Below are 21274 nucleotides of genomic sequence, written 5' to 3'. Positions count from 1 at the left end.
TTTTCATCCCACCTCACATTATTATTTCCATCACCAGTTTCTCACAAAAGTTTTCTGGCACTTTGGGAGTCAGCCAATGTAAGTTTTTTTGAGGGAGTGCAAAAATTATATTTTATAGAGTTTTATAGCTTTATTAGCTTCATGCATCATTATCCCACAAATGCTGTTGTGGAAACTTAACTTGCATCTAACCTGCACTATTGCAGTGCTGAAATACAGTGTTATTTTAGTGCCACCTATGATATAACAGTTGCATTTTCTAATTCATCATACGTCAAATTTCTAAGGGGGTCCTTGTCCGATGTATAGCTTTGCCTGGTGTTAAATCCACCCCTGCTGCTACATCGGTCAGTGAGAAGTGGCTGGCTTGAAATGCTCGTCACAAGCATCTGTCCTCAGCCTCTTTATCCTGACAGTCTATTACAGCAACTGGGTCAGAGCTGCCCCAGTTTAGCACAGCCTCTGTCAAGACCCCTGGCAGTCAACAGCCGAAGGCACGCGAGTGACCCAGACATCGACACATCAGAAAAGAAGCTCAGATGGGGCGATTTTCAGAAAATGGTGGTCACGACCCAAACAGCAGGAGCACAACATGACAAAGAATTGGCTAATATCAGAGTGCTGTGTTGGGAAACGAGGCTTTGGCAGGCTTTTCTGCCCTGCTAGAATCCAACCAGGCTCTCGCCTGCCAAAAGATAGTTTGCAGTCATAGTGAAAAACAAAGGATTAGTTTTAAAGGAGGGAAAAAATGCAGAGCCCCTCTCACGCTTCAACCTGCCAAAGCATACTCAGCAGAACTCATTCACAGAGAGAGCAAGAAGAGTAGATGAATAAGAAATGAAATCAGTGAGTAATGGAGTAGATGAACAGAGAAGAAGAGGATACGAGGAATAAGAAAAGGCTCAAAACAGAGAAACTAAAAAAAAATTTACAAATGAAAAAACTTAATATTAGGGTTTGATCCTTAAAAAAGAACCGCCATCTTTTTCATACATTCTTCTTCTTCTTTTAAATCAGTTTAGTTCAAAATAAATAAATAAACATATTTTTTAATAAAACTGTTCTCTGAGGATCACTTATTATGTTGTTAAGATTTTTACATAAAAATACATATTTAGTATTTTTATGTAAAATACTACTGCTATGATTGGCTAACAGTTGTGTATGTGTGCCAGTCTTCAAAGATGGATGCTACTGTGATCTAAGTTAAAAAAAACATAAATACTCATATCAAATGATCTGTTTAACAGACAAAGCAATAGTGATCACGTAATAAAAACAGTTACACTTGTGTGGTGCGACATTACTCATCTCATATTGATGTTTGGTCAGGACCCCTTGGCGTCACTTTAAGACACTCAAGGTACCCCTTTAGAGTCTTTTTTCGACGCACAGTGGTATCCTTTTAACATCACTTTTCGATATGCAGCTTCCTCCATTGTTTTCAGTTGTTTGTCTTAATTTAATGGTTTGCATGTATTTGTAAAAAACATTTTAAGAATTTTATATAGATCTATACTTTCATTGGAGCACCTAACCCCACCCCTACCCTAAACCTACCCACTTCTGAAACATTATAAAACATGTAGCAGGCAAATAAGTACAGTCACAGGTATTTATTGCAAAAACTGACCACAAAAAAAGCAGTATAAAAGTATTACAAACAGCATATATGGAATAATGGCAATATTATTACCCAATATATAATTTAGTCATGATGATTTAATTCCCAGTGTCTTTCATGTTGCCATACTGACGCCATGGGTTTCTTATTTAAAGCAGTGGAGGACCTTGAATGTCGAAAAATTACGCTAAAGGGTCCTGACCAAGCGTGTGAGGAGTTGTGAGTGAGAATGTGTCGATATAGTTGGCACAGCATCGTCTTTTAGTTTCAATATTTCTGAAAATCTTGCCTTGAATTGTGACTTGTTTGTAAACAAATCGGTGGTAAAATATAGTGAACAAAGGACCAAGTTCCTACTGACGCAGTCTGGAACTAAATAAAGTTCATTCACTCTTTCCTAATGTTGGGATCAGAATTAAGGCAATGCAAAGAGTGTTTTTTTTTTCCACAGCTTGGCACTGCACAGCATCTTGTTTTCTTCAGAGCCTTCTTTTGGTTTCTCTCATAGTTTACACTACATGCACGAATCGGTGGGCGGGGCTAAACAGGCAGTGATGTAGAAGCAGGCGTTGATCTTCTTAGCCACACTGTTATGTCATCAAGTGACACATTCGACAAGCTGTTGTTTTGGCAGGATGGCTTCAATATAAGCTATTTTTAGAATAACGAGTTATGAACTTACAGGATGTTTTTATAACATAACCTCTTATATGTCAAAAGATTTTGATTTCTCTGTTCATGACCCCTTTAAATCACTGGCAGGGAAAGAGTTAAAGTCAATAGTGTCCAATGTTGTTTTGACTTGTAAGGACTTCAAAATATCTTTTGGGTGAAAGAAAGTCCCATTTTGGAACAACATGTGGGTGAGTAAATGACGACAGAATGTTCCTTTCTGGGTGAATTCATTTAGAAAAAGTAAACGTTTATTTAAAGTATATATTATGTATTCACTTACGTGAGTTTCTTGCTTTTATTCTAATTTTTACTCAGTTACAAGAATTCAAGTTACTAGCCCTTCCAAGTATTGTAAATCATTGCTTCAATTAAAGGCTAAATAGCTATCACTGATAAACATTTACTCTGTCATGGCCAGACACTTCAAATTGATTCCGAGCAAAAAGAAGCATTGTGGTGGATAAATGTTTCTCTTGCTCTTGGGTCTTTTAAGGATATTATCAAGAATAAGTATTGAGCTTGTAGATAGCGGTGGGTAAGCAGCCAAATTACGGATTTTTTTTCTCTCATTTAGCACATAGGTAGTATATCATGGTAATTACAAACCAATTTAATGGCGGCTGAAGTGAAGCCAATTTAAACCCCAAGAAATGTCAAGTCAACTGTGAGCAGGTAGGAAAGCAACATATAAAAAAAAACACACAAATGAAAGAAGCTCTTAAAGGAATATTCAATAGTATTTCTTGGATGTTGATTAGCACAATATATATATATATATATATATATATATATATATATATATATATATATATATATATATATATATATATATACTGTACTAAACATCTCTCCAATGCATGACAATGAAATGTCTTAAACCCAAAATCAACTATACAAATCACAAGAACTTCAAAACTTGTAAACTTTGACATTACTTCATGTTAAAGAATTTAATTTAGTTAAAATTCTAAGCTTCACATTTCTGTTTTCAGCCCTACAAAAATTAATTCATTTTTGTCTGAATGATTTTGATTGAGTGAGACTAAAACCATCTTTTGTGCATCAAGCTGTCCTATAATTAAGTAAGGCATCAAAATTCTACTAACAGAAATAATGTATTTTTTCTTCTCTTTCTTTAGTGTCTATTGTGAAATTTTGAATTTTGTTATATGATAATGTAAAATCAGGTTTTGCATCTATGTGGTAATAATTTAATAACTGATTTACTTCCGTTTTAAGTGACTCACCTTGATTTTTGCACCTTTACAATAAAACAAAGACAAGGTTTTTGTGGTAATCAACAATAGTGACACCAATGCTGTCAGTAGCTGTCAGTGACATTTTCTTCCATATTGTGATGTACATCCAATTGACAAACAAAAATGTATGGTGGTTCTATCCATCGATTGTGGGTTGTATTTTGAGATGTGGCCAATGCAATCAAAAATAAATGCAAGCTTGCAGTCAACTGTAGAAAAGGAACAGCTTTAAGGCTTGAGCTGAGAAGATGACATACATCACCAGAGAGAAGTCTGTCATTTCAGGGTTCATTTATACAACAGTGACATACTAAAAACAGAAACCTTCTTCCCTACAGATGAAAAATTATCCCTATTCCCACGGATCCAAAGTTAAGCCAAACATTTGACAAGCATATGCTCTAACAAAGATTCATGCTAATTCGCACATGTGTTAGGGGAGTTAAAGGAAATCACTGTTAAACTGGCCCTTTGGGTTCCTTCATAGTGCCAGTATTTGGTTAGTACAGGCTAGAACATTCCCACAGAGGCCCGACTGTCACTTCCAAACGTCAGGGGTGAAAATCTCCCGGAGAATTCTTGTACCCAGGAGGCAATGCTGCCTATCACTGTCACACACCTGTGCACTGTTATAACTTATCTCTCTACGCCTCTACAGCCTTCTTTTCGGGGACTCCTTCAATTTTTTACTTATCAAGTCACTGCTCATCAACTCTGCCTCGCTCTGACACAGCGAGCGGTCGCCACAGATCCAGACAGCAGACAGAGCATCAGGTAGAGGGGAATTACTAGCCGCTATGGTGTGAGGATGTCAAGGGCACGGTCTGGGACCGCTACAGCAGCACGTCTCAGGTTCTGATGTTAATGTGTTTCTATTTAATGTTGAGTATTTAATGAATGGGTGTTAATGGAGGTCTAATGTACTTTACTCACACACGTCATTCCAAACAATGATTTTCTTTCTTATGTGAAACGCAATAGAGATATTTAGTAGAATATCTATGTTACAACAAAATAAACATTTGTTGTCAAGCTCCAATGACAAAGCACTTTAGTCAATCAGGACATTTACAAACTACTAGTTAACGTAATAAAATTAAATATCTTTTAAAGTCTTGCAAAAATTGGGCACACAAATTGGGCATTAATACTGTTTAGGGTTAACGAAAGCTTTTAAAAATGTTATACTACAAAATGAAAAACACCAACTAAAAACTGAATGGACACTTTCTAAAGCATCTAGTTCATTTATATCCTAGGCTACAGTGAACTTTTTACTTATGGTGATTGTATTTAGGCTTCAATATCATCGAAAGTTGTGTTCATTATAATGAAGAACAAATCCTGTAAGAATAATAATCTTCAAAACGTCACTTGGTCGCATATTTTCTGCAAGTACTTGAAAGCAAATGGAAAATATTGGGTTTTGAGTGATGATAACTTACATGTTAGCCTAAAAAATATCACTGCAGTGCTTAATACCTGTCTTTATATATTAAAAAGGGGTTCCTTTACAAAGAGATCATTATATTTAGTGGTCTGAAAGTTGGACTTATGTAATTAAGTCTTCTGCTGCTCAATTCATCAGCAGCCACATACTGACGACAAAACCACATGAATCAAAAAATTCATTACATTACATGTTTCACCAGAGTCCAATTTAAGAGGGTTTTAAAAGCATGAAATAGACTTATGTTTTTCCCTGTCTGCTGCTTTTCACGTCACAGCTCATGCATTAGCCTGGAGCAAGAGATCTATTGCTCTGCTAGTGAAGGACTGGAGACTGTTCTCATGGTGCAATCAGCCAGTCAGATCTGTCAGGATGTCATTTTCCTGCAGCTCAAGTGTGTTCTGTCACACGGCATGTAGGTCATGTACTCCCAGGCCGGCTTGTGCCAGCCGAGCAACTCTCTTTGAGATGAATGGGAATGCTTACTCTCTCCAGGTATTTTAGACCTCCTTGATCACTCTCTTGTCGAGGTTTAGGTAAGGAGGCTGGATGTAAACAGACATACTTGAAAGCGTATGAACATCTCAGACAACAGATGATCTCTAAAGGATTCGTGTGTAATGGATCAGTTCCCGTGCTGAGACACAGGTAAGGTTCGCTCATTTTGCACAGAGCGCTGAGGTCATGGAGTGTGTATATCCGCCACATTAACAGCTAGTTAAAGAGCACACTCTCTTCAAAAAACCTTATCATCCTGCCCCATAACTGGCTCCTGGATATTTTGATTAAATTCATATCGATTTTTGCGTTCCGGTGATCTCTATGTCACAAATAACTCCTGACTCTATTGCAGCATATATTGAAATTGGGGGTGTCAATTAAGAAAGATAATTCAGTTAGAACTGAGAATAAGATTGAAGCATTAAAGTTTGGTAATGTGTTGCTTGAGAGCAGCTCTCACATTGTGAAAAAACAAATCTCTGAAGCTAGCATATAAAAATATTGAAAAACCAAAATGTTATCTTGAACTGTAATTAACATGGTTAACATGGTAAGTAAAGTGGCAAAATGTCTACAAGCATTGTTGTAATTAAATCCTCATAAAAAATAAATTAAAATATTTAAAAAAAACTATTTTATTTGAGCTAGTTTCCAGGGCAGAAACAGGTAAAACAGGTTTACATGTATGCAAGGGGAAAAAAACATGTTAGTTTTCTCCGAAAATATATTTTATTTTAGCTCATTTCTAAATGATTCATAAACGACTCGTGCGAAGCAGTTCAAAGAATTACTCTCTGAATCAGAGATCTCTACGGCTCTATCGCATACAGTGTGTGTCAGAATTTAAACACCAATCGCCATGACAGAGAAACAGCACTGGAGACTTGTCAATACATAGAAAAGATTGTATCGATTGTAGCTTATCAACTTGAGCCGGAGTCTGATGATGAAACGTATGAACTGGCTGATCACAAGAGACTGATTCACAAACACGACTGGAACAGGATGTTTCTCAGTGGTAAGTGTCAAGCGTTGACAAGTTTGTGTGATTATGAGAGGTGATCAACAGAGCGTCTTCTCAAAATGATGTTAACCACATATACATTTTACTGTGTTTGTGGGCAGGCAAGTTGGCGACATAACATTATCCAAATGTGTTACTTCGTGATGTAGAGCCAGTTCCTGATGACTCGTTTAAGCAATAGAGAGCCGACCCTTTTATTTGACAGAAAATAACTTTATCTATCATGCACTGTCAGCTTCACAACTATGCAGATAGTTTATGTTCACATTCAGCTACATCACACACTGCGTGAAAGGTCATAATCGAAAAGGCATAATAGGGGCACTTTAAGAGTGAATCGAAACCACTTGTGCAATAGCAGTTTGATTTTAGATAGTAACAAAAAAATCACTGAAAAACCCTAAACAACTTATTTATTTTTTTTTATGAAATACAACCAATCACAGAAAGCATAAGCCTTTCGTTTAAATCTATTTTATGAAATTTCTTTCATTTTTCATTGGATGGAGTGGGGTTAAGATAAACAGCAAATGTAATTATTTTTTTTCATTTGTATAATTAACAATCTACTGATGATCTCTGATTAATATCGAAGTGGAATTAATACTATTTTTAAAACAAAAGACAGGTGACTGTTTGGGACATGATTTTCCTCTCTAGTATTTGAGAATAACATTATCCAACATAATGATAAGCAACATTACTTTTATCTAAAAGCCTCCACAGTACAGCAATCACAGGGTCAGTCCCTCTGGACCGGCATGAAGTCAAACGCTTTGTTCAAGGTCACAACAGTGGAAAGATTGTGATCTCAGTAATTACAGTAGCTAGGTAGCGCATGGGATTCACCTCTGCCTGGAATTGATTTTTTTTTTTTTTTTTTTGTATTAACAGCTCTGATTTTTATCCACCTAGTTATCAAGCAATCCATGGAGGTTATTTCATAGGATGGGGAAGTTAAGAAAATGCAATGAATAAGACAAACCAACACGGTCTGAAGTAGTATATTTATGGATTTTTCACATAAATTAAATTCTAAAAAATGTGGAAAAGCAGGAACATGCATATTTAAGCTCCTGGTATGAGACTCAATTGTATCTTCCACCAGCTAACAATATGTTACTTGATAAATGTTCACCTTGCAATTCTGGTGTTAAAATAAAACCTATTTCATAATAATAAATGACCACTAGATTGTATAAAATCGCTGAACGTTAAATGTTTAACCAGCAATCAGCAAAAGACGAAGCACAAGGCTTGCTCTTACTGGCCTTCAAAAGAAGCTGATTCTGTTAAGTGAAGTTTCTTTAACTGTTCAGCAACAAAATCTCCCTGAACTGCATACCTTTTCTTATGAAAGTACCTAGAGTCGTATGCAATAGCTGGATCAATTTTGTGCGGTTTCAGAAAATACCTGGATTTTATGATCTATAAATTCATGGAGCAAGTAATAGTCTTGAGTTCTGCCCAGGGGTGAACTTTAAAATCTCACATTTTTTGTGTTAAGCAAACTAAATGTGGGACCTTTCACACACACAGCGAGGATTGGGGTAAAATATCTAGATGGTTTTGGCTTAAAAATCATTGCTGGTGTGCGGAGACGGTTTCTAATCAAACACACTCAAATACTGCCTATTTAGCAACTGCCAGTTTAACAATTCTCTTATTGTGATCAATTTTACAGTGCTGTGATAAACTGCGATAAAATAAAGTGACGTTTTATGAGCTCTGCAACAGTCAGTTGAAGCTCTTTTTATTATGTAGGTCTTTATGGCATACTTCCGCAGCATGACATCGCTACAGCTGTACAGATATAGACTCCACATAATAAAGAGCTTTGTGTTTTGGGTTTTTCTGTGCGCTGGGTCTCTCTTTCATTTTACGGCATCCCCTCTGGTAATTCCTTTACATTTCTACTGCAGATTAGAGACAATAAAGAACATTTATTGTTTTAATTGGGCTCATTGCAAGCAGATCTGGGATGCAAGGAAAGCGAAAGACTAAAATAGTATTTTCTTGTTGCATCAAAAAGTATTTTGTTGTATTAATCCTTCAGATTGCAATGCTGTATCTACCACTAGAGATAACAGAGATAGTTCTCCCAAAAATTTAAATTCTGTCATTACTCAGTTGTTGTCTGCTGAACACAAAATGAGATATTTTGAAAAATGTGAGTAACCAAGCAGTTTCTGGTCCCCACTGACTTCCATAGTTTGGGGGGGGGGGGGGAATTTAGAACCAGAAAGTGTGTGGTTACCAACATTCTTCAAAATATCTTCTTTTGTGTTCAGCAGACAAAAACTTGAAATGACAGATAATTTATTTTTGTGTGAACAATCTTTTTAACTTCTTATCTTTCCATCACATTCTTTTAATATGCTCCTCTGATCTAATAGAAACACAGCTGAGATTACTGAAGCATTGCCCCTCTCTTGTATTACCAAGCAGTCATGCTCTCTGTCAGAAAGCCATTGTCAACCACTAAAGTAATACTGGTTCTGTTTGGGGTCAATTAAAAAGGCCTTGGGTTCTTTTGGACCTCTAATAGAACACGAGAGTTGACGCTTCAAAGTTGATGTGCTAGAACTGCAACCACAAAGCAAACTGTGAGGGACAAAACAATGAGAGAGAAAAAAAAACTCACACTGCAAAACTGCCCTGTGCACATTTCCGCATGGAGCTCAAACAATTGATGAACACAACAGGCTAAAGCCAGCCTGCTGAAGAACACTCATTTCTCCTCAAAGAACAAGATTAGCAGATCAAGTGAAGCAGGATCCAAGCAGTTTGGAGCTCCAGAGTGTCCTATAAGCATTACAGCAGTAGCCAGAGCACAAGCCCCATTATCACCCTGCCTTTATTTGTGCCTGAATGATGTTGCACACTAAAAGCACCGTGAGCTTTTACACTGATTGGTATATTGCAGAAGGACAGAGACAGAGGTTTTCAGCCTACACAGTGAGATCTGTCAATGTCTGATTTGTCCAGTGTCAGCGTCATGTAATAATTAGTGGACAACATCTTTTGGAGGTATGGCTTCAGCCTCAAATAATGGCTTTGGTAAGTCTTTCCATTTAAGAAAAATGATTCAGTCTGGTCTCATTGTTTATGACAGTGCTGCAGTCGCAGTCCTCTCTGACTAAATACAATAGTTTTGGGTACATTACAGAGCAGAATTTAAGTTGTCATTCGCTAAAAATCTTATCTTGGCATTTCTGAGTCTAACACAGCACACTAAACACAGCACATCGCATCTGTGACGATGCTTGCTAGAGCCAATGAGCTTTTTATGCCATTACCATAAAAGCTGTCGTAAAACTTCTTGAGGTGGCAGTTTTTGAACTTGTAACAAGTATGGCTGGGTATTGAGAACAATTCCATTGTAGAACCGGTTCCAAAGTAAGAACTGTCATTTCTATTAGACACATGCATTTCGATTTCGCTTATCAATTCCTGTGTGCATGTCTTAATACAACTTTAAACCATTAAAGCACAAGAAGACGCGCACCCAGAGCTGCCTCTCATTTAGTTGAGGTATTTTTTTTGTTATCTTTCACATCCACTTGTGCTTGAATGGACATATACACACAAATTGGATCCATGCATTCAGTCTTAAAGGGACAGCAGCTTAATATTCCTTCTGCTGTATGTGCCATTAATGTTAATCAGAGAACAAAAGAAAATCGATCTTTACTGAATAAAGGGATACTCCAACCCAAAATGAAAAATTTGTCATTAATCACTTACCCCCATGTCGTTCCAAACCTGAAAAAGTTTAATTCGTCTTCGGAACACAATTGAAGATATTTTGTATGAAAACCGGGAGGCTTGTGACTGTCCCATAGACTGCCAAGTAAATTACACTGTCAAGGTCCAGAAAAGGTATGAAAAGCATTGTAAGAATAGACCGTCTGCCATAAGTGGTTCAACTGTAACATTATGAAGTGACAACAATACTTTTTTGTACACTAAGAAAACAAAAATAACCACTTTTTCAGCAATTTGTCTCCTCTGTTTCTCTCTGCATCACCGTAGTGCCATTTTTTTTCCAATGAGCTGAATGCAGGCAGTTTATGTTCTTTTGTGTCAGCTGAACAGAAATCACATTGAACAGAACGAAATGTTATCAATTCTCAATAAGCAGAAGAGTTAATGGTTTAAATTTGTACCCATTGGTACGTCTAATAAGTGATGCTGTCAGTATGTCAATATTGTATATTTCAGCATCTATGCAAATGTAAGTAAGAGTATGTGTTGTAGAACCACACATTTGTAAATTAAAAAGGCATACGAATACTCATGAGTTCAAGCTGAATGACTAGATGTGGAGAATTTCACTGGATTTTCACTAAATATTTGTACAGTAGTTAAGAAGCCCCTGAAGAGATTTTAATGGATAAATATTAAACAAGACAAATGTATGCGTTTCCCCATCTGACTCTAATATTTACAGTATTTTCTCCCTTTTTAATTTCTTAAAGTACCTTGTGATGTAAGCACTTTTCAGCCAGTGCTCCAAGCCAAATACACCAGTACATGAAGCTTCCCTCTGCAGCCAAGACAGGTGCAAAATATCTAATACACTCAAAAGAACTCCATAATATATCATTAGGTATGCCAACAATTCAGCATCAAACATAACAACAAACAAATTAGAGAAATGCAATTAAATGGAAACAGCACAGCTGCTACATGCAAATGTCATTTTAACCATCTAATGTATTCCAGTCCATATCATTAACTGCAGCATTTTAGCAGAACCTCTCATTTGACACTGATGTCTGTGAAACTGTCTGGGCGTGTGACATACCTGACTGAGTGTAATGCAATGCGGCATCTATTTCTGCTTGAGAGAACACATCTGTCAGAGAAACATTTTCTCCTATAGAGCAGGTGGATCATAACAATCCAAACACAAACCTAACACACAAGCAGAGGAGATCTGTTGTGACCTGAGGGAATGATCAGCTAGTCCACATCAAGCTGCATCTCAGAGTGAAGCCAAAATCTCCACAAAATTAATCTACATTGACATCAAAGAGAGAGAAAAAAGAACACAAAACTCTGAATCATATTATAGGCCATTTCGGATAGCACATAAATTGAGGGCATGGTAGATAATTAGTTAGGTCAGGTCTTGCATAAATTGCTTGACAAGCACCTGATTTGGCGATTACACCAAGCCTGCCATCTTTGAAAATTTTGTCTTGTGTCATTTTGTTAAGTAGATTTCATTTTCATTGTCAAGGATAAGCAAAAATATATAATAATCTAAAAACATGAATACATGTTGGGATTTAGCTATGCCTTCATACATGGATAACAGGAATGACAGTAACAGGGATATGAATTCTACAGCTCATTGAATCATTATTAGCCCTGTGCTCAAGGTCATAACACTAGAAGATGTGTTTATTCTAAAAAACAATGACATACATTTTACTAAGCCATTTTTGACTAGAAGCTTATTACTAACAGGCTTTCACGTGCTGATAAATCTAACAAAATATAAAACAAAGTGATTTTTTTTTAAAAGAGGAGAATATTGTCCTTGAACAATTCACATTTATCCACTAATATAATCTATTCCATATCATTACATTTTTCACGTTTTTTTAATGCAACTATTTTGTTATAGCAATGCAACAATTACTGTATAACGTTTCACAACTAAAACGCTATAAATGAAACACTGAAAATGTATATATTTATTTTATATGCATCTAAAAAGTGATAATGTTTCGTCGATGCAACAGTCCAGTAGAAATCTTAGTAATCTTAATGGAAAGTGTTAGAGCAGCGAACTGTTGCTATGGTTATAGTGATTTCTGCTTTGCATCGTACAATTTGCTCATTCGGGAAAACTTTTTTGTTATTTGAACGTTGTTTGAAAACAACTTTGAAATTCATGTTCAATGTTAAAAACATACATACGGCCCCACAAAGTGCTTTGGCCACCATAAGGGTGGGAATATTTTGGAGAGGGGGTGTATTTAAAAAACCTTCGCTTCCAAACACCCCTAAACTCACACCGATTCCTGTGCGATCCCAGTCAACAGATGCACGAAAGTCGCATTTGAGCATAAAACGCGTCACAGACGTAAGTTGCAAGCGTTAAAAAGTCAACAAATCAACACCAGGTTAAAATCAGGAGCAGGTCTGCTGCTTAAATGAAACGCGTTACCTGAGTTTTGAGGGGCTCTCCGTGCTCAATGATGCTTATAAAAGGAATTTCCAAAAAAGAGGACATAAATTCCATTTGCACTATTTCCTCCTGCGTCTGAGGGAAGGCGAGCACAGCCGAGACCCCCTGGACCACTATATCCTGACACACACACCTGAAGAGTGACTCGGGGTCTCCGCTCGGGGCTTCCCGAGACACCACGTCCAGGCTCAAGTTGTACGGAAGAAAGTTGTTGCCGCTGTCGGCGAGACCGCTGAGGGCGCGGTGGAGAGCCGCGCGCACCCGGACCGACTGGCGGGGAGGCAGGAGGGCACCCAGGCGCACGGTGTGTCCTATCCGCGCTAGGATGTGGCAGGGCTGCGGGTGAGAATGAGCGGGCCGGACGAGCAGGGTATGGAGAAGGAATATTTGCGATCCCAAATAAAAGTATGCCAAGAATGTGTAGAAGATGAAATTCATCCTGCTTCACTCTCAACGGTGGTGATGAGGCATTGTCAGAAGATAGCATTGCTCGCCTTGTTGTCTGCTCTTTTCTTTAACGTCCTTTGTTTTGCTTTATTTATTTTAATTTATTTTAGTGCAGGGTAGTGTATGAGGAGTGATCTATGGAGTTACTGTGTGAATGTGATCCTCTGCTCAGGAGAGGAGGGGGTTTCTCGAAAGGCGGGGATGTCATTGCGTTCACACCCAGAGAAGCGCTGGAGAGGAGTAATGCAATCATTAAGAGAACAGCGCGAGAGAGAACGACTTCAGAGCGAAAATACAGAAACTTTCTTATTAAAACCTCTCTTAACCAAAAGACGTGTTTTTTTTTGTTCGTCATTTTGTTCGGGGTTTCAGAAATGAAGTCTCATATATATAGCTGATTATAAACAAGATTCCAACTTAGTTCAGGATCTTATGCTAAAGTCCTCCATACAGACATTAACTGGATGCAGCAGGTACACGCATACTTCGAAATTTCCATGCCATTCCTTAAAGGAACAGTTCGTCCAAAAAATGATTGTCTTCTCCTCTGCTACAGCACTAAAATGTCAGTTTTTAAGATAAATCGGAAGAATCTTTTCAGTTTTTTTTTGTTGTTGTTTTTGGAGCTTTGTAGATTATTCTTTTAAAAATAAAGGTTCTAAATGTGGTTTAAAAACAAAAATCACACACAAAAAACATTTGGTTCTGTAAAGAACCTTTCAGTGAGCAGATACAAGAACCTTTGATTTGTTTTCCTGTTTTTTTCTTTTTTAGAATAAAGCTTTTTTTTGTGGAATGGAAAGGTTCCATGGATGCTGAAGGCCCTTCATTGACATACTGTTATATATATATAAAACTTGTTGTGAGCTGTATGAAGATTATTCAAAATATTATTGGAAAATAACTGATAAAAGTAGTTTTACACAAACATTACAACATTTATTGGAGACTATCATATAATCAAGTCTGTAATTATAGAATAAACAAGCTGACTGGATGAAAACACTTAAATTAACAAAGAAAAATAACGAGAGAGAGAGAGAGATAACAGAAGGCAGGGCATGGTAAGTGGGTCATTGTTTTGGACCCGCGTATTAGGGATTCGATACGGGCCAGTAATGCTGTAAAATGGAATCTGATGAAGGTGGACTGAAGCCTCGGCCAATCACACACCCTGTTATACGCTATAAAGAACTAGTGCAGCGGGGAATGTGAAACTAATGTAGAATTTCCCTTAATTACTATTATTAAGCACTAAAAGCTGAATAGAAATAGTCACTGTTCGTGTTTGTCTGCTTGATTTTCCTTAAGTGTAGTGAATGAAATGTCAGTAAAAAGTAAAAAAAAAATCTTTGGATTTAAAGTGAATAAAAAAAGAGTCAGCAAATATGCTCAATTGTTTGAAGTTGGACCCTTCTCATATTTTTGTGTGCTAAGTACACAATAGCGGGTTTTGCTTCAACAGCAAAAGGCAAAAAATCCACTATCAATATTCTACCACATTCCCCAAAAAAAGTAATAATTATGCAACACGGATTACCTCAGTCAGAGGAAAGAAAGGAATGTAAGCAATGTAGCTAATTCTTGTCAAAGCTATAGGCCACAATTAGCATATTTCATTTAGCATAATGCTGACTCATTCAGTCAGCAAATGAAATATAACAGAACAAAACAAAATATATTCCACTCAGCCTCATAACTGAAGACATATCATTCATAATAATACACTTTTATAAGATATGGAATTATGTAACTACTTGAAAAATTAAGTTTAATTCTAAATTGAATGTATATAATTCATTTATAAATGCATGTAAGTAAATGTTAATTGAAAAGTATTTTAATTATATAATATTAATTATACATTATTATGTGTATGTTTGAATAAAAATTAAATTTGTTACATAATATTAATTTATAAACATCATATACGAACTTGAATCTCCACATCACCGGCGCAGCTGCTTTGTACATCCACAAGTAAAAAGTTTTGACAAAACTACAAGACAATGAGAAACTCCTGGAAAGTGATAATTGATCATGTACAAACTCATAGCAGTTATTACATATTGTTTTATGTGTGTGTGTGTGTGTGTGTGTGTGTGTGTGTGTGTGTGTGTGTGTGTTTCTTCAATCAGGCCTCCTCGAAGTACATAATCAGGTTGCAACATCATCCAGCTTGCAGGAACACTCAGCCTCATTAGGAGCCCCTCAGTCACAGCTGTCAGCTGAAACCTTTTTATGTAGCACAACAACCCCAGCCAATTTCCTCGAGACCACATATTGATCAGAGTGCGTGATCAACTGATCTGGAGCTCTGCTCATGGCTAATACACACCAGAGAGGTCTCCTTGTCTCTAAAGGTTCTCTGATAATAAGTGAACATCCACTGTCCTATCAACTGTGCTGTATTTTAACAGCAGAGGAAATGAGGTGAGATTAACAAGGAGCCTGTGCAAAAGCCCACATAGGACAACACCAATTAAATGCAACTTTACTCTCCAAGATGAAAAAACGCCTGAGCCTGAACAAATACGCAGACTTTGTCATTGTTGAAATCATGTCTGCACCTATCAGATAACTCCCTGGCTATGGAGTACCCATGTTCTTGTCAATATCACAAACATTTGAGAACATAAGTAGCCTTAAGAGCTCATAACTCCTGAAAGAAATGAGTGTTATAAATGACCTGTAAGAAAGCGACTTTCAGAAGGTGATACTAGACTGTGGCTGAAACGTGTAAATATTAAAAGGGACAATGAAAAAATAAGGGTTTGTGATAAAAAGGGAAATCTTTACTTTTAAACATCGAATTTAATCCTTTGTATTTTATTTTAAAGAAATAATCATATAAAATTACAAGTAGCCAAATTACACAAAGTGTAGCCCTCCAAAACAACTCATGCAATGGTTACAAAAAGGTAACACTTTAGTATAGGGATCAATCCTTACTATTATCTAGTCGCTTATAGGCATGCAATTTAATAACATATTGGCTGTTTATTAGTAACCTTATAAATCATATATTCTGCATGGCCATATTCTACATCCGTAATCCTACCCAATCCCTTAATTTAACAACTACCTCACTAACTACTAATAAGCAGCAAAGTAGTTGTTTATTGAGACAAAAGTCGTACTTAAAGGGCACCTATTATGCAAAATCCATTTTTACATTGTTTGGACATAAATGTGCGTTGGCAGTGTGTTACCACAACCACCATAGTGCTTAGCATTTTAACTGTATTTGTGTGCGTAGGCTACATTAAGTGTTTTTTAACTGATCAGCGATGCGCTTAAGAGATTCAATTGATCCTCGCCCATGACAGGTTAGCGGAGCAAGCTCTGTAACATTGCGCTGTTTCATCCCACTTTCAGTGCTTTTGGCTTCCCATATAGGGTAGGTTCACAAGGCACTGCTGTGAAAACATTATTTGAATTTCAGTATTACTGTAAAATCGTCAACTGCATATGGCAGAGATAAATTACCCCAGATAATCCACCGGAATCTAAATGCTGCATGGCCAGCCACCTTTGTAAAAAGACCCCATTTCTTGAGGTCCCTTTTTGACGTGAAGCGGAACCCCGTCTTACCCTTCTGTTTTCTGACAGAGAGAGTTTTTAAATGTCATGTTTCCGTTTCAACATTCCTGAGACGTCCACAGTTCCACATGAGTGTGAAATGTTACAGGCTATGAAGGGGGTGCTTTGTGCACTCTTCAAGACAGGTGACTGAAGCAAGGAGAATCACAAATCTTCAAAGCTTATGAAAAGAAAGGGGATTTTCCCCAAATGCCACAATGTTTAAATGACCCAAGATGTTCTTTGGGGATGGCTGATGTAGATGATGGTTTTTAAATAAATTGAAAGGAAAATGCTTTTTTTTTCTCCCCAGTTACAAAGTTACTTCACTGGTATAAAACTGTAAAATGTCAAGGTCAATTTATCATTCACAGTATAAATGATTCAAAATACAGTAAAGGATGTCACTACTGTCACACACTTCTGCAAGAAGTAAACAGATGTTTTTTGCTGAATCGCCGATGCCATTCGTTCGCAGCCTATTCATTATCCTCTCAGATAACAGTGAATGTTTCTTTGTCTCTTTCTCACTGTTTGAAAATTCTCATTCACCGTGCATCTGTCAGATTCGTCCATCCTTAATAAACAACCTGTCAGATGATTAAAGCACCTCGGGTATTTAAGAGCCTTGAGAATTTAGCAAGCAGTCATGCTGGAACCTACAAACTGGGTTACAGAATCAGCATATGGTTTGTTTTGAAAATGTCCTGAAAGGTGTAGAAAACTAAAAATACATGAATGTCATTGTATTAGACAAATATTCAAACTACCAAATTTTTTACTTCCGGTTGTATGGACTTCCTAAGCACACCTCAAAATCATTCTGATTGGCTAGAATAAGAAAATGTCCGTAGCGATATTTTATTATAATTAGGCAGGCTATTTTATTGACAGAGATCATTGTGATTTACTGGACAGTTATTTAAAGATTATTTTCTTATACTGTTTCATAAAATCACAGCACCATTTAGCGGTAAGGATACCGTGCAGGATAGGCTTTATCATAACACCAGTCATTTATTCAATCTATTCATTCAAAAAGCTGATTCGTTCAGGAGCGGATCAAGTGATGTGTCGCTTTGTGAGCAGCGAAGGAAAGGGTTGCTCTTAATTTTATTCTCAATTACAGTTAGGCTACTTCTCATGTAATTGCATTCAATACAACACAGACCAATTCTATCCTATATAAAACAACAGTGGATTTAATATAAACATTTAGTGTCCAGCCTAATGTTAAAATGTAAATCTTTAAATACATTGATCAATTCAAGAATGAATTTATGCAGTTTTATTTGAAAGAATTAAAAGCAGTTTCATGCCTATCCTTGTATTGTTCAGCTGGTCATGGTTGATATGGGATTTAAAAAGTAAATAAGTAATGGAATACTTTTTAAAGAGTGTAATTAGTACAGTAATCTAATTACAATTTAAAAATATATTAATAGCTAGTAATCATTTTTTTAGAGTAACTTATCCAACAACACTCATGAATTGCTAATAGCTTACCTGTACTTCAAATTGCAACATTTATTATTATTATTGACTGATATTTAGGAACAACAACGTTCTTGCTTACGATGTTGCTTAAAATGTTACATATTACAATATCCTAAGAGTTGTTTACTATAATCATGCCCATTTTATTAATATGCTCTGCAATCCATCTCGTGTCCTGTCATGATCTGAACTCTTAACAGGCATCTCCTTACTCTTGAGGTAATTTCAGAAATGTGACTTTGTTTGTGTTGATGCAGTAGTTGATTTGAAAGGTAAATGTTGTAGCTCCCTCTAGCTTTTATTTAAATGCAACAGTGAGGCACAGAATTTCTCGTCCTTCGGGCATAAACTTCATTTAGTCAACAAAACACTGTACCCTTAAAAATAAAACTCCCCTCTTTCACTCTTCTGTTTTCAGCCAATCACCTAAAAATCGGATTTCAGTTCTCAGTAAACTGGATCGGGGCCAGAGGAGCTTGAGGCAGATCTCAGTAATGTTAACTTGTTGCCAAGACTTTCCTTCCTAATTCTCTGCCTCATTACGGGGAAGCCTAACAAGAAACCATGAGACCAAAAGGGTCTAGACACCTGGACACCGGTGACTGCAGCGAGAACCTGTGGAGACAAAGGGTAAACCCAAAATAATGAGCCATGTGGGAAACAAAGTTGGCACAAACAAGACCAGCCTCTGAAATATCAATGCAGTTGTTGCAGATGGAGAAGAATCTTTAAAATAATGCAATGTCACATATTTAATTTAAAGAATCTGTCTTCTTCATTTTAGCTTGTTTTGCCTAAGTTAAGACTCCTCAAACTCTAAGTAAATCAGAGATATTCAATCTGAATTTTACAGTGCATCTCATTTCCTCTGATTCCATTTCAGTATTTCATCTTCCTATTTACTGTATATAAAACTGCATCACTCGTTTTTCTACTGCATCACCTATTTCTCTAATTCATTTTGTTTATCTTCTCATTTTAGCAAGAGACTTCAATTCAGAAACACAATATTCAAATATACAGTATGGAGTCTGTTTTTGGGTATGACATTTCAGTCAGACTGGCACATGATTGAGTGTCCCCTTCTAAATATGTCACATGACATTTTAAAATAATCTTCAGAAAGGTTTATAGCCACAGCTAAAGGCTGGTATGTGTTGTCAATGGGGTTTTCATAATATCAGAATAATATCAGAATTTGGAACTTGAATGACGACTAACTCCATACAAAACTTTTTTTTTTTATGTTAAAATTTTTATAAAAAAAAAAAAAAAAAAAAAAAAATCTATTTTAGGCTTTAAAAATGTAAACTGAAATAAAAAATAATAAAAACTAGACGTATAAACAAATTACACACAAAAAAAACTCACATTAACAAAAACAAACTTTAACAAAAATGTAAATACTCTATAATTCAAACTATAATAGTATCTCATTGAAACTAACACTTTACATCTGTAACAAAAACGTAAACATTCTAAGACATATTCTGCTCACTTGACTTGAGAGAAATCTGACCAGCAATGAAACCACATTCACTCTCTTCTCCGGCCTCTTGTAAATGTCATGGAGAATTCCCGTCACGATTAGGCCATGTTCTAAGAAACTCAAGCAAAGTGTAGTAGAACAGGTGGATTTGTTTCTTTTGTGTGAGCTCGAGAGGATTCTGGATTAACCTCTTTATTATACAGTATATTCACATCCCACTGTGCTGCCCAACCTGCTGAACCAAAGCCAACTTACCATGCGGTGAAATTCCTCCAGTGCATAAAGACTGGAAGAACACCACACCATGTTCCACAGCCCTCACACAGTTACATTTACTTATTAATTGCCCATCCAAATAAGAATCTATACCAATGCTTTTGAAAGAAGTCTCTTATATTCAGCTGCTTTCATTAAAATACAGTAAAATATTGTGAAATATCATTTTTTTTAACAGCAGTAGTCTCATCAATGGACATTGGACAAGCCTCATGGGTCATTTGCTCTACACCAGCTATGCATAATCCACTTTATGGAAGTTTTTTGTATTCATTTTTAAGAGTCGGAAATAAAACAGACATCTGAAATGTTGTGATAAAATACTCCCCTGAAATATCCACATAAATGGGAAAAGAAAAAGAAAAAAAGAGTCTGAGTGGACAGAATGCACTGCGAGGGTTAAAACAGATCTGTCCAAAATCTTTATGTATCCTAAGAAATATTGTCCTTAACTGATTAATTAACATTAATATCAAAACCTCAACTTATTAATAGCAGGCTCTCTCAGTCATCTTTCATAAGCCCAAACTGTCCAACCTGTCACTTATTTGAATATTTTCTCATTTTAACTTCTAAAATAATATATTTTTATACTTTTAGTCATTTACTTGTATAAAATTGTGTTTTATATTTTTTAATCAGTGCTACACTCTTAGAAGAAAAGGTTCTATATAGAACCTTAAAAGGTTCTATGAGGCGCTACATATTTGGAACCCCTATAAGGTTCTATATAGAACCCTTTTTAAGGGTTCAATCAAAAGAACCCTTTAGGGGTTCATTCATTCAGATTTCAAATATTCAATGCTTTAAATGTACAAATCAACCTTAAAACACCAACCATTTAAAAAATCTCATAAATAATGAAAATAGAGTTTCACCTACATCTACATATTACAAAATAAGTCCATTATAAAATTACATGAATCTATCACTAATAAATAATGCAAATATACAGATTCATCTAAATTCCCATCAGGGTTAGAACAACATCAAGTACCCCAAAACTACAAATCCATAATAATATAACTCACAATGGAAATATACAGATATAGAAGTACTTCAAATCTATAAATTTACATTAATATCACTCATAAAGAATTGTAATTACAGATTCAATTTCAGATCAGCATTTCAGAATAACATCAACCACCTCATATTTACAAATTTACATTAGCACTATTCACGAAATATCAAAGTATTATGATAATTGATTATACATTTAGATCACTGGGACAAAGTTTTTTT

General features: G+C 36.1%; 1 protein-coding gene across 1 annotated transcript in view; it reads right to left on the bottom strand.

Moving 5' to 3' along the window:
• The window catches only part of LOC132126820 (glutamate receptor ionotropic, NMDA 3B-like), an 86495-nt gene extending 73158 nt beyond the window's left edge, over positions 1 to 13337 (bottom strand). Inside the window, exon 1 of the mRNA XM_059538338.1 lies at positions 12718 to 13337. Coding sequence (XP_059394321.1) covers positions 12718 to 13176 — 459 coding nt within the window. The 5' untranslated portion in view covers positions 13177 to 13337. The remainder of the gene's footprint in view (positions 1 to 12717) is intronic.
• Between the last annotated feature and the right edge of the window lie 7937 nt (positions 13338 to 21274).

The sequence above is a fragment of the Carassius carassius genome, chromosome 44 (genome assembly GCF_963082965.1).
Source record: "Carassius carassius chromosome 44, fCarCar2.1, whole genome shotgun sequence".
NCBI classification, from domain to species: domain Eukaryota; kingdom Metazoa; phylum Chordata; class Actinopteri; order Cypriniformes; family Cyprinidae; genus Carassius; species Carassius carassius.
This window is presented reverse-complemented; position numbering and strand designations above follow the sequence as displayed.